The following is a 12,557-nucleotide window of genomic DNA, read 5'->3' as shown; positions in this document are numbered from 1 at the left end:
TGCGATTAGTAGTCGTTGTGGCAGGACTGTCAGGCCATCACGGAGAGGACTCATGACAAATCTTCCTTGAGGACCACACCAAAAGTTCTGGAAGAAACATCTGGCAGCCAGCTGGGGGCTTCCGTGCATGGTGGCTGGGCCACAGCAGCGTAGGTTGAGGACCTACTGAAAATGCGGCGTGTGCTGGAGGGCTGCCTGTGGAATGTCTGGAAGGTATTGAAAACCCTGGTAGCCCTTGTGGGTGGGAAAGTATTTGATTGTGTGGAGCTACATGCTGGTGTGCGGGAGTGTGCGTCCTTTCGTGATGGGCTGTAGAGACTGGCCACATGACTGACTACAGCTGCGGCAGAAACAGTGATGGCAGGAATGACCAGGCTGGCCACAACCTGGTTGACCGTGACTGAGTCAGCACAAGAGATGCAGCATCAGTGTCTACTGAGCCGACAGTGGCAGTCACAGGACCAGTGCCGGCGAGCCTGATTATGGCAGCAGGGCCATCTGTACTGGGGGCTGTCTTGGTGGAGCTGGCACCGACCTCTGTGGCAGTTATGGTTATGGAGGTGACGGAGGAAGATGCAAATTGTGAAATGTGTGAAGGACTTCAAAAGAGTGGAGTCTCACCCAGAGGAGGAATGAATCAGGATGCAGTGGGGGAAGGAGTTGGGAATGATGGATGCGTGTAAGAGCATGATGACCGGGCAGTGAGGAAGGCATTACAAAAAGTAGTGAAAATGTGAACTGCGAGGAGGAGGCAGAGAATACTGACTGTGTGCACATTTGACCGCGGTTGGGCCTCACGGTGCTTCGAGGTGTGTGAAAGTGCTCTCAGTGGCACAGAGGCATGCTGGAGTAGAGGGCACAGAGGGAAGAGTGACACGAGAAGCTATAAACAAGGACAGAACAGAAGAACTGGAAATCAAGGGAAGGGTAACTAGTACAGAAGGGCTGGCACTGGCAGGGGCAGAGACTGCCAGTGTCAGCTGAAGAGGGTCTTGTCATTGGCACAGAACTCATCAAAACCCACCAGAAGCATCAGAGTTGGTGGAGGGAAAGGTGTCTCTGCTGGATCCTTTTGCAAAACTGGGGCACAGTAGAGCTGGCTGCAAAGGAGCCAGTGGCAACAGGCAGCGAAATCTGTAACAGAGCCACTTGGGAGTCCCGAGAGGACAGAAAAAAAGTCATAAGCATGAGAGACAGTGGTAGCAGCATAATGAGTGATGATTTTGTCCTGCAAGTGAATGTAGGAGAGGGAAGAAAGGTTGACTGCAGGTTGAAGTGAGAGAAGAAGTGATAGGCCGAAGTGCCAGACCAGGTGATGAGAAGAACTTGTTTGCGACAGCCCTTGTGAGTGGTGAAGGCCACAAAAGATCATCTGAGCCAATTGAGGGAGGGAGTGTCATTGAAAACCTGAAGAGTGGGAAGCTGTGGCATCCATATAGAGAAAGGGCCGACAGCCAGGTGATTGAGCTGCTGAAGCAGAAATGTGGTGGTGGACTGTGACAAAGATTTTGCAGTCTCTTCGGGATTCAGGACCCCTTCAAGGAGCTCCTTGGATGTATTTGACTTCACTCATGTTCAGCTTTTCAGCTGCCACAAAATGAGTGCCAAAGATTGATTGTCCACCGTGATGGGTAAGAAGGAGAAACATGTGCAGTTTGCCATAAAAACCAGAGAAGACGCAGTTCCAAAGTTCACAGTCAAGGCTCCAATGCACAAAAGAATTCACAGTCCTAGTATACAAGCACAGTTCACAGCTCTGAAAAGTGCACATAAAATTGTCACAGACCGAGTGATAGAGCAGATGTAAAGTTCATAGTGCTTGAAGCAGTGCACACATAAGATAAGACTGCAGTCACCAGTTGCGAGGGCCACAGTCTGAAACACATGAAAGATGGGTGGCCCTGAGAATCATGTAATTGTCACTGTGGAAAATGATGCAAAACCAATAGATAGTCCTCCTTGTCAGTTGTATTGTAGCTCATGATACAAATGAATGCTGAACAGTTAATTTTTTATGGAGCCAAACATGAGACTGCTCAGAATACAATAACAGAGACGTGACAGCCGGAGGTGATACTGAGTCAGTAGCAGTGTTCTAGCCCATTGCATTGTAGTGTATTTATAGTGTAAACAGAGTGAAGTCCAAACAGTATAATGTATCCAAATCTCGGATATGACCCTGTAGGAAGGCAGTGAATAGCAAGAGGAGGAATGATGTTTTTACAGATATTCTTACAATGTATATTTATTGCATCCTCATCACAGAAAGTAAAGTCTCCAACAAGACTGTAATAACAGAATGATTGTCCTTCATCAGAGGTAGATACAACTTGAAGCCCAAACTAATGTTAGATAATCACCTTAGCATTGTATGCACTAGCACTGAGGCTCCCAGTAGATGTATGGTAGCTGTGGGGTGGCATTCATGCTCTGTTTCTCAGTGAGAATTCTGCTTCTTGTTGACAACTTCTTGTTGCGCTAATAAGATGTGCCTTTCAATTCACGTTCATCATTGTGTTTCGTACATGATGTTAATAGTGTATCATCTTTTTCTGTATTCATGTGTGCTGTTCAGAGTCTTTTCTGTTTGTTGGTGAATGGTCTATTCTTGTATGGATAGTTATAATACACACTAGATCTTCTCAACTTATTATCATTTTTCTATAAACAGTTACTTTCATGCCAGACTATTGTTAAAGTACAAATTATATTCAACAGATAGTTCTCTGTGTACTCATTTGCCATTGTCTAACAATAGATCAGAGGGTAAGGTGTAATACAAGGGTTGTGTTGTGTTCAAAGAAATCTTGGGCTTCCAACTGGTCACCATTTACTAAACTACACAATATTTTGAATGGGCATCTACCCGTCATCCTCAGGTGAGGCATCGAGGACTGACTAAGACTTCCTCGTTCTGTAATTTATTATCATGCTGTGTGTATTTTGCACATACCTTAATGTCTTGGAGACAGACTGACCAAACTATCTGGATGGCGTTGTGGAACTCTGTTGTCCATGTGGTTGTCACTTGCCGTGCCTTTGGCGTAATGTATTGTCTTCAGCTAGAGCAAATTGTGGGGTTCCACACATTGTCCAACTGGTTGCTGCTGTCTTGGTTCATCAGGTTCTCCACAATGCATATGTTCAGATTCCTTAATATTGGAATCCCAAAAAGATGTTGCTGTGGATAAAATCATTATTTGATCATATTCCATTGAATGTCTAGTGGAGATAACAATCTTCAGTAGTAGTTCAATTGCAAAAGGTGAGTACAGGATCAGTGTTTGGTGTGCTTCCCCAGCGTTTGTGGTCTGGTGTATGTAAGGTGTACTACATTGCAAAGGTATTTTTTAAATTCCACAATTTTGCAGCAACAAATTGTCCTTCTCTGATCCCATAACGTCTGCCGTTTTAGCCGGTGGACAGAAAACCTCTTTCACCTGAAATTTGTGAAAGATTCTTACTATTTTAAACAAAATATTGACAACAAAAGGAAGAAAACCTAGAGATTTTATTGATGTGCTCTCCTCCTCTCAGAATGCCCCAGAGAGCCATTATTCTCCAGTCTAAACAAGACATCCAGAAAGACAGACAACCATCTTTCACAGTTTCCACAGTGAAGGGTATGTTCGTATGAATGTAGTTGAGGGGATGTAAAAGCTGCATCAAGGCCAGACTGTGAGCAACAATGCATGGTGGAAGAAGGAATCTAGTGTTGTTAAAGAGGAGGCTGGGGCAGGGGAGGGATAGCATGGTAGAGGTGGGGGGCAGTGAAGTGCTGTTGTGGAGCATACAGGGATGTAGTGGGGAGAGAGTAGAGCTAGGTGCAGTTGGGTGGTTAGATAGGGGCGGGGATGGAAAAGTAGAGAAGTAAAAGACTGGGTGTGTTGGTGAAATAGAAGGCTGGAGTGAGAACAAGGAAGGAGATAATTGGATGAAGGACAGTAACTAATTGAGGTTGAGGCCAGGGGGGTTATGGGAACATAGGATATATAGTAAGTATTCTACCAACACCAGCTTTTGTGAATTGTTCAGGTGGCAACTCACCCTGCAATATATCACACATTCCCTGTAACTCCTGTGGCCTCAGCCTTCATTAGTCACTCTCCTTAATCAACCTAATCAACCTGTCTCCTTCACTGTTCCCACTCCACCACTACACCACCTTCTACTCCACCAAAGCACCAACAGTCTTTCTATGTTTCTCCTCATCCACTCCCTTGCCCCCTCCCTCTCTCCCTCCACCCATCTAGCCTCCCACTGCACATAGCTGCGTCTGTTCACCACATCCCTGTGTGCTCTCACCATCAGCACTTCTCTATCCCCCCACTCTTACCCTGTTATCCCTTTACCTCCCCACCCTACTCTCCTCCAGGTTCATCCAGGTTGCTTCTCCCTTTGCACTGTTTCTCGCAGTCTGGTCTGAGCAGCCAGAGACATTGGTAATGTGTGCATGAGTTTTGTGTGTGTGTGTGTGTGTGTGTGTGTGTGTGTGTGTGTGTGTGTGTGTGTGTGTGTGTTCTATTTCAGAAGAAGACCTTTGGCCCAAAGCTTACTTGTTTCGCCATCTTCTTGTTTTGCCTGTCTGTGACTTCATTATATTGTGAGCAGCAGTCTATCTACTCCATTAATTTATCTTCTCCATGAGGCCACACTATGAAAGTACCATTTCCATACCTTCAAACTACTGTCAATTCAAGGGCTGCTGATTCCAGTGCTCTCTCTACAAAGTCCTCAATAAAAAAGTTTGCCACTAGGGAGACAAATGACCGTGGCAATGCTGTCAGTCTGATCAAAATAAAATAGTGTTTTGAAACAAAATGCCGACATCCACCTGAAACTACCAAAGAATCGGATACTGGGACCTTTGTACAAAGTGATTCTGTATCGGAGCTAACTAGGCAGTGTGGACTGTTGAGATGGAGATTCCTCAGTGTATTGATAAAATTGCCCAATTTATGTATGTGATGCAAGCATTTGTCCATCAATGGTCTCAGCAAGGAAGAAAAATATTCAGTTAAATCAGATGTAGAAGCACCAGTGTTGCTCACAATTGGGCGTAAAGGGAGACCTTCTTTATGAGTTTTAGGAGAGCTATAAAGTCTGGGTGGGATGCAAGCATGTAATCTTATCCACTTGATGGTCTCTCAAAGTAATGAGGAAGAATTCAGGAGTGCAGAACTTTTACGCTACACTCATCGTGTAAGGTATTAATCAGTCTTCCTACTGCCTAATCACTTTGTAGAACACACATCTTATCAACATGCAAATGTCAAGGTTACAGTACTGTCAAAAGTGGGAAGTCTTCATCGGTCTTCGACAGCTCACCTGAGGATGATCGGCTCTCCTCCAGTTGAAATATTGTGGAGTATAGCAAATGATAGTCAGCTGCAAGCCCGAAACTTGTTTGAACATCTAATGTGCTGAGAAAATTTTAAAATTCATAGTTGTTATGGTTGTTAGCTACACACGGTTTGCAACATCTGTGTTCTGCATTAATCTAATTTCATTCAACTATTGAGGTAGATTTTTCTTTTTATTTCAGATTCAAGTCCAGCCAGCTGGAATTGAAGAAACAAGTGAAGACAAGGAATTTTATGGTGATTTAGCAGAAAGTGAGGGAATTCCTATTGTCTGCAAAAATCAACCATACTACATTGGTGGTAAAGTAGATGTGTCAGACAGCAGTACATTTGTAAGTACTGAAGGCTGAATTTTAGTACCTGTGTCTTACACTGTACAGTACCACTAAATCTTTGCTATATTGCTATACCAGTGCTCTGTGGAAATGTTGTAACGCCTCGGCCATCTAGAAATTGATACTTGTATGTACACTTGCTTGCTTTGGCTCGCTTTACGTGACAAGGTCCAGGACCATTCGCAGTTGCAAGGCTCCTCTGCCACTGAATTTTGTTTCTGCTTTCTGCTGCCAATCATTCTGTGTGTCAATCTACAGCAAGTCCTTTTGGATTTCATCTCTCCACCTTTTCGTTTGTCTTCCTCTCAGTCTTCAGTGTGGGGAGTAAAATAGGTGGATTTCTAAGGCCAAGCAACATGACCTAACCTTACAAGCCGTTTGGTTCTGATAGGGCGTATGGTATTTGGTCTGCTATAGATCTCTTCCACCTCATAATTACGCTGGACCCTGCTTCCCAGTGACCTTGTCTTGTACTGGGCTGTAGATCTTCCTTATGTCTTTTCTCCCGAACACAAGGAGATTATTTTAAGTGTTTCTTTGGACAAACTGCATATCGATACAGTCATATGAGTTTAATCTTAGTGTTTTGTACAGCTGGAGCTTGAAATTCCATGCTTAAGAAAGCTGGTTGATACTGTAATGTGATTGGTGTGTATCTTGTATCCTTGCTGTAATGTCTGCTTCACACAAAGTGTTCTGTGTAAAGATTATTCCCAGATATTTAAAATTATAAACTCTTTTATAGGATTAGGTTAAGACTACCACCAGCTGGAGGTGGGTCTCTCAAATAGGCACAAGTTCTGCTCGCCATCTTATACTAAATCTTCGATTCATTCGGAAGGAGAATGATCTTGCTCGCTTCCACCTCTACGACAACAGGGCCTTGTTGTCAAGAAATGTGAGGTGTGGGATTTTCTCAGCTTTTACATTGATCCTTTCAAAATTCTTATGGAAACCTTCCCTCATAATTTTTTTGAGTGCCAGATTGAACAATATTGGTAACACACCATCTCTTTTTCTTAACTCTGTGTTTATGTTAAAACTCTTAGTGTCTTGGATCCCGAGCTTCAGTTTGGCTTTTGAATCAGTGAGACAAATTCTTAATTGGGCTGATGAGTTTCTTTGGTATTCCAAACTTCATTAGGCAGTTCATGAAGTTCTCCCAGTGAATGCAGTTGTATGCCTTCTTAAAATCTATGAATAGCACATGAAGGTCATCAGCACCTCCCCACATCTTCTCAGCGAGCTGTCTCATTACATTCCTGTTGTCCACAATTGAACAGCCCTTCCTGAAACCACCTTGATACTCACCAATCTCTCCTAGAAATTGCTGGATTCTGTAGAGTGTACAGATGGACAAGATCTTATAGCAGATGTTTAAGAGGGTGATTCCTCTGTAGTTGGTACAGACCATTTTGTCACCTTTCTTGTGTAAAGGGCAGATTTCTGCTGTCTTCCAGTCTTCTGGGATCTCCTGCACAATCTATATCCTCTTGAGTAATGGATGAATTCTCTTGTGGAGTCTCTCACCTCCAGCTTGAATGACCTCCACCTGCATTCCACCTGCTCCTGGACTTTTGTCATTCTTCAGCTTCATTATCTGACTTTTAATTTCTTCCAGTGCAAGAGGTGGATAATATAAATCTACAATGTCAGGAGGTTGGAATTTGAACAGATCTTTAGGTTCATCACAGCTGAGGAGCACCATGAGGTATTGCTTCCATCTCTCTGCATTGTTGAATGCATTCGTGAGTGTGATCCCATTATTGTAATTGACAAACTTTTGGTGGCCCTGGTATCCCTTCTTAAAAAGGTTAACTTTATAGTACATCTTTCAAGCCTCTTTTTCCAAGAAATCTTATTGAACTTTTGCCTAGTGCAAAATCCGTGCTGTGTAGCTGGCTCTCCTTGGTCGCTCTTCTCCTCGCAAGTTATTAATGCATTCAACCATAAGCCAAGATTTTTGCCCCTGATCTGCTTCCTGATGACTGCGTTTGTCACCTCATTTACTGCATCCTAGATTTCTTTCCATTCTTCTTCTAGGTTCTTTCGTGAATCATTTTCCTGTAGAATTTGAAAGGATTTGCTGAGCTGGAGCTGAAATTCGTCTTTCTTATATTGCCTTTGAATGCATTGCTGTGATAGCACACAACTACAGACTTTGGTTTTGGCTTGTACTTGTAGTCATATTTTTTCTAGGAAGTGATGCTGCATCATTCCGCACCTTGTGCTGTCTTCACATCCATCACCCAGCTCTTTCCTTCATGGTCAGTCAGAGTGTGATCTGTCTGATTAACTGTTTTATCATCTGGTGACAACTAAGTTCCTTTGTGTATATTCTTCCAATAGAAATTTGTGCTGCTGATGAGCATCACTTCCAATCAAGTAGTAAAAGGTCACAATCAGTCAAAATGATGTGATTCTTGAGTTTCTCCCGGCGTATTTCATAATCAAAATATCCACGGGTGTACTGCCGGTCTACAGTGTCCAACGGGAACAATATTTATTTATTTATTTATTTATGCATTTATTTTACCTGGCAAGATTAGGGCCTTCAGGCCCTCTCTTACACCTAACCAGGCATACTCAGATTCAACAAATTTCAGTTTCTACAGAACATTAAGGACATATAACATGTTATACAGTATTAATGTTAAAGAAAAAAATAGAGATTATAAAAGTAGTACAATGATAATTATAACAATCAAAAAATAATTATAACAATCAAGAATAATAATAATAATAATAATAATAATAATAGTCATGACTATGTATATGAAAGTAAACATATTTTTCTTTTATGAATGTCAGTCCTATTGCTAGTTGGGAATTTACTCGTTATATTCTTGCAGCTTGTGAGTTATTCTCATCAAGCAGCGACATAAGACGATAGAATGGGGTGAAAGAGATATAGAAGAGGTATATAGGTTAGAGGAAGAGAAATAGAATGGTAAAATTCGAAGCTATGATGGAGAGGAGAAAGAAAAAGATGAGAGGGGCACAACAATGGTGGCTATACCGTCCCTAATATGTAAGTCTTGAGTTCCCTCTTGAATGTTGAGTGGTTCTGGATAAGACGCAGATCACAGGGGAGCGTGTTTCATAGTCGTATGGCTGAGATGGAGAATGACACGGAGAAAGATTTCGTGTTATGTAAAGGTACAGCCAAGATGCTAGACGTATGTGATCTGGTATTGCGGTTGTGGAATGATGATAGGTGTTTAATGTGAGAAGATAAGTATTGGGGGCACCAGTGGTTAAGAAATCGATGAAGTAAGCACATCATGTGGAGATCACGTGCATTATGTGGGCGTATCCAACCTAGCTGGGAGTATGAAGGACTGATATGATCATACAACCATATATTGCATATGTATCTAACGCAAGCATTCATCACTAGCTCGAGGCATCTCGAATTTTCACTATTTGTGCCGTGCTGAACTACATCACAGTAGTAAAGATTAGGCAAGACTAGTGTTTGGACTAATTTTTGTTTAACATGGGTTGGAAATATTTTTCTAAATTTTTGAATTGCGTGTAGGGAGGAGAGCGATTTCCGGCAAGCTGTGACTGTTTGTTCTTCCCAGTTTAGGTGTTCATCCAATATTATTCCAAGGTCTTTTACTGTTTTTTGGTATGTTAGTTGGGTACCATTGAGGAGTATTTGAGGGACTGTTTCGCGAAAGTACCGACTGATTAACTTTGGATGAGATATAAGTATGACCTGGGATTTCTTGGGGTTTAGTTTCAGACCTAGTTTCTGTGCCCATCGAGAAACAGAGCAAAGATCTGCGTTCATACTCGCTACTGCGTCAGCAATGTTCTTGGGGCTTGCACTTATGTACAGTTGGATGTCGTTGGCATATAGATGGTAGTTGCAGGAGTGAATCACTGAAGAAATATCATTAATGTACAGTGAGAAGAGTAATGGACCAAGGACGGAGCCTTGGGGAACTCCAGAGCGCACGTTTTTCCATGATGACTTTTCCGACCCACAAATGACTTGTTGACTTCCGTTTTTGAGGTAGCTGTCGAACCAGTGTATTGCGCTGTTTGAGAAATTCAGTTGCTTCATTTTAATTAGTAATATATCAAAGTCAACTGTATCAAAAGCCTTGCTAAAGTCAAGCAGTGTTAGGATGGTAGCTTCACGTCTGTCCATAGCATGTTTAATGTCATCAGTTACTTTGATTAATGCAGTTTCTGTACTATGGTGCTTTCGAAAGCCTGACTGATATTTGTCGTGGATGTTATGAGTTTTGAGGTAATCTGTCAGCTGTTCATGGACGATGTATTCTAGGGCTTTAGATATTGCAGGTAGTATGCTGATCGGCCTGTAGTCACCTGGCGACTTAGGGTTGTCAGGTCACAGTCAGTTCCCCCTGAGCAGCCATAGCGTACGGATCTCCATACCGGCACGTTCACAGGAGCTCAGTCTGTCAGTTCACCTGATGATGGCGACATGTATGATCGCCGAAATATTGTGCCCGTTGGACACTGTAGACCGGCAGTACACCCGTGGATATTTTGAGTCAAAATGATGTTTATGGCATATCTAGATTTTTGTCACTGTGTGGCTATCTTCAGTGCTATAAAACGTTATGAACCAGTTATAATGATGGCTTACTAAATTTATTGTTGCGCATGCTCTAAATATAAGTCAGTCATGAAACACACTGTGTGATCAAAAGTATCCAGACACCCCCAAAAACATACATTTTTCATACCAATGAAATTCAGTTCAAGAGAAGACTAAAGGATTTATTAGTGGCCAACTCCTTCTACTTCATTGATGAATTTCTCAGTAGAACCAACTGATCTGTGTGTGTGTGTGTGTGTGTGTGTGTGTGTGTGTGTGTGTGTGTGTGTGTAAGTACAATATAACTTCTGCACCAGGTCAGTGCAGTAATGTGTTCATTGTAAATAAGTATTTAATAGTTGTATTACACATTTATTACCTTATAAATAAATAAAAAAAATTATTTTAAATTCAATGCAATAGTATTTGTAAAATGATTCTTTCATATAGCGTTCATTAAAAAATGACAACCATGCCACTTGGGACCTGTGGAATGGTACATTAGATTATTTGTTTGAGTTGTAAATATTTGTCATGTATTGTTGTTTTCTGACTTATTCTACATCCTGGAGGACCTCCTCACTATCGATCAATTGGAATGAAAGTAAATCTAATCTAATCTAATCTAATATTAGGTTTATTGGCCTGCCACCTACTACCAGGTACTCCATATCAGCGACCTCAGTAGTCATTAGACATCGTGACAGAGCAGAATGGAGTGCTCCGCGGAACTCACAGACTTCGAATGTGATAAGGTGTTAGGGTGTCACTTGTGTCATACATCTGTACACAAGATTTCCACACTCCTAAACATCCCTAAGTCAACTGTTTCCAATGTGATAGTGAAATGGAAAGGTGAAGGGACATGTACAGCACAAAAACGTACAGGTCGACCTCGTGTGTTGGCTAACAGAGGCAACTGACAGTTGAAGAGGGTCTTAATGTGTAATAGGCAGTCATCTATACAGAGCATCACACAGGAACCAAACTGCATCAGGATCCACTGCAAGTACTATGACAGTTGGGTGGGAAGTGAGAAAACTTGGATTTCATGGTCAAGTGGCTGCTCATAAGTCACACATCGTGCTGGTAAATGCCTAATGATGCCTCACTTGGTGTAAGGAGCGTAAACATTGGATGATTGAACAGTGGAAAAACGTTGTGTGGATTGACGAATCACGGTACACAATGTGGTGATCCAATGGTAGGGTGTGGATATGACGCATGCCCGTTGAATGTCATCTGCCAGCGTGTGTAGTGCAAACAGTAAAATTTACAGGCGGTGGTGTTATGGTGTGGTTGCATTTTGCAAGGCACTATCACAGCACAGGTGTACATTGATGTTTTAAGCACCTTCTTGCTTCCCACTGTTGAAGAGTAATTCAGGGATGGCAAGTGCACCTTTCAACACAATAGAGCACCTATTCATAATGCACGGCCTGTGGCAGAGTGGTTACACAACAGTAACATCCCTGCATAGAGTCCTGACCTGAATCCTATGGAACACCTTTGGGATGTTTTCGAATGCTGAGTTCGTGCCAGGACTCACCAACTGACATCAGTACCTCTCCTTAGTGCAGCACTCCTTGAAGGATGGGCTGCCATTCCAAAAGAAACCTTCCAGCACCTGATTGAACACGTGCCTGCGAGAGTGGAAGCTGTCGTCAAGGCTAAGGCTGGACCAACACCATATTGAATTCCAGCATTACCAACGGAGGGTGCCACGAACTTGTAAGTCATTTTCAGCCAGGTGTCCAGATACTTTCGATCACATAGTGTACATAGCAGTAAACGTAAGTTAAAACATTAAACACCCTTGTACAAGCACATGGTTTCAACTGGACTGTTCATTTCAGAGGCTGAGTTCACACTAAGGCCATTGTTTAAATTATAGGACGGTTGGCTTCAGTGTATTTTGTACCTGTTTTCAGTGCCTTCTTTACATGTATGATGCATTGACAACGGGTATTAACTTCATTTTTCCTTCACAGTTTGTATTTTTTATCATTTTATTTCTTATTTTATACTTTTTAAGTACATAAAACAGAAGAGGTGTTTGTAACTAAATGTAATTACTGAAGTTTTACAGTTGTACATGGTGATAACTGTGTGTAGCCACTGCTGCCAGTTACTGCTGCACATTTTGCATTTGAACATAATTTTAAAAATATCTTGTTCAAATATCTATGTTAATAAAATTTTATCAGGCCTTTACTACATACTAAGTACAATTAAAGGAATTGGAACAAAAAAGAGTGGTGCTAAAAGTCACTGTACCAT

The 12,557-nt window shown here is 42.0% G+C and overlaps 1 protein-coding gene across 1 annotated transcript in view; it reads left to right on the top strand.

Annotated features, from left to right (window-relative positions):
* The first annotated feature begins 482 nt into the window (after positions 1-482).
* Positions 483-12,557, top strand: part of LOC124803161 (transforming growth factor beta receptor type 3-like) — a 110,751-nt gene continuing 98,676 nt past the window's right edge. The window contains exons 1-2 of the mRNA XM_047264342.1: positions 483-647; positions 5,546-5,695. Of these exons, the coding sequence (XP_047120298.1) occupies positions 483-647; positions 5,546-5,695 (315 nt within the window). The remainder of the gene's footprint in view (positions 648-5,545; positions 5,696-12,557) is intronic.

This window comes from Schistocerca piceifrons, chromosome 6 (genome assembly GCF_021461385.2).
Source record: "Schistocerca piceifrons isolate TAMUIC-IGC-003096 chromosome 6, iqSchPice1.1, whole genome shotgun sequence".
Lineage (NCBI taxonomy): Eukaryota > Metazoa > Arthropoda > Insecta > Orthoptera > Acrididae > Schistocerca > Schistocerca piceifrons.
Note: the sequence above shows the minus strand (reverse complement) of the source record. Positions and strands in the feature narration are given on the sequence as shown.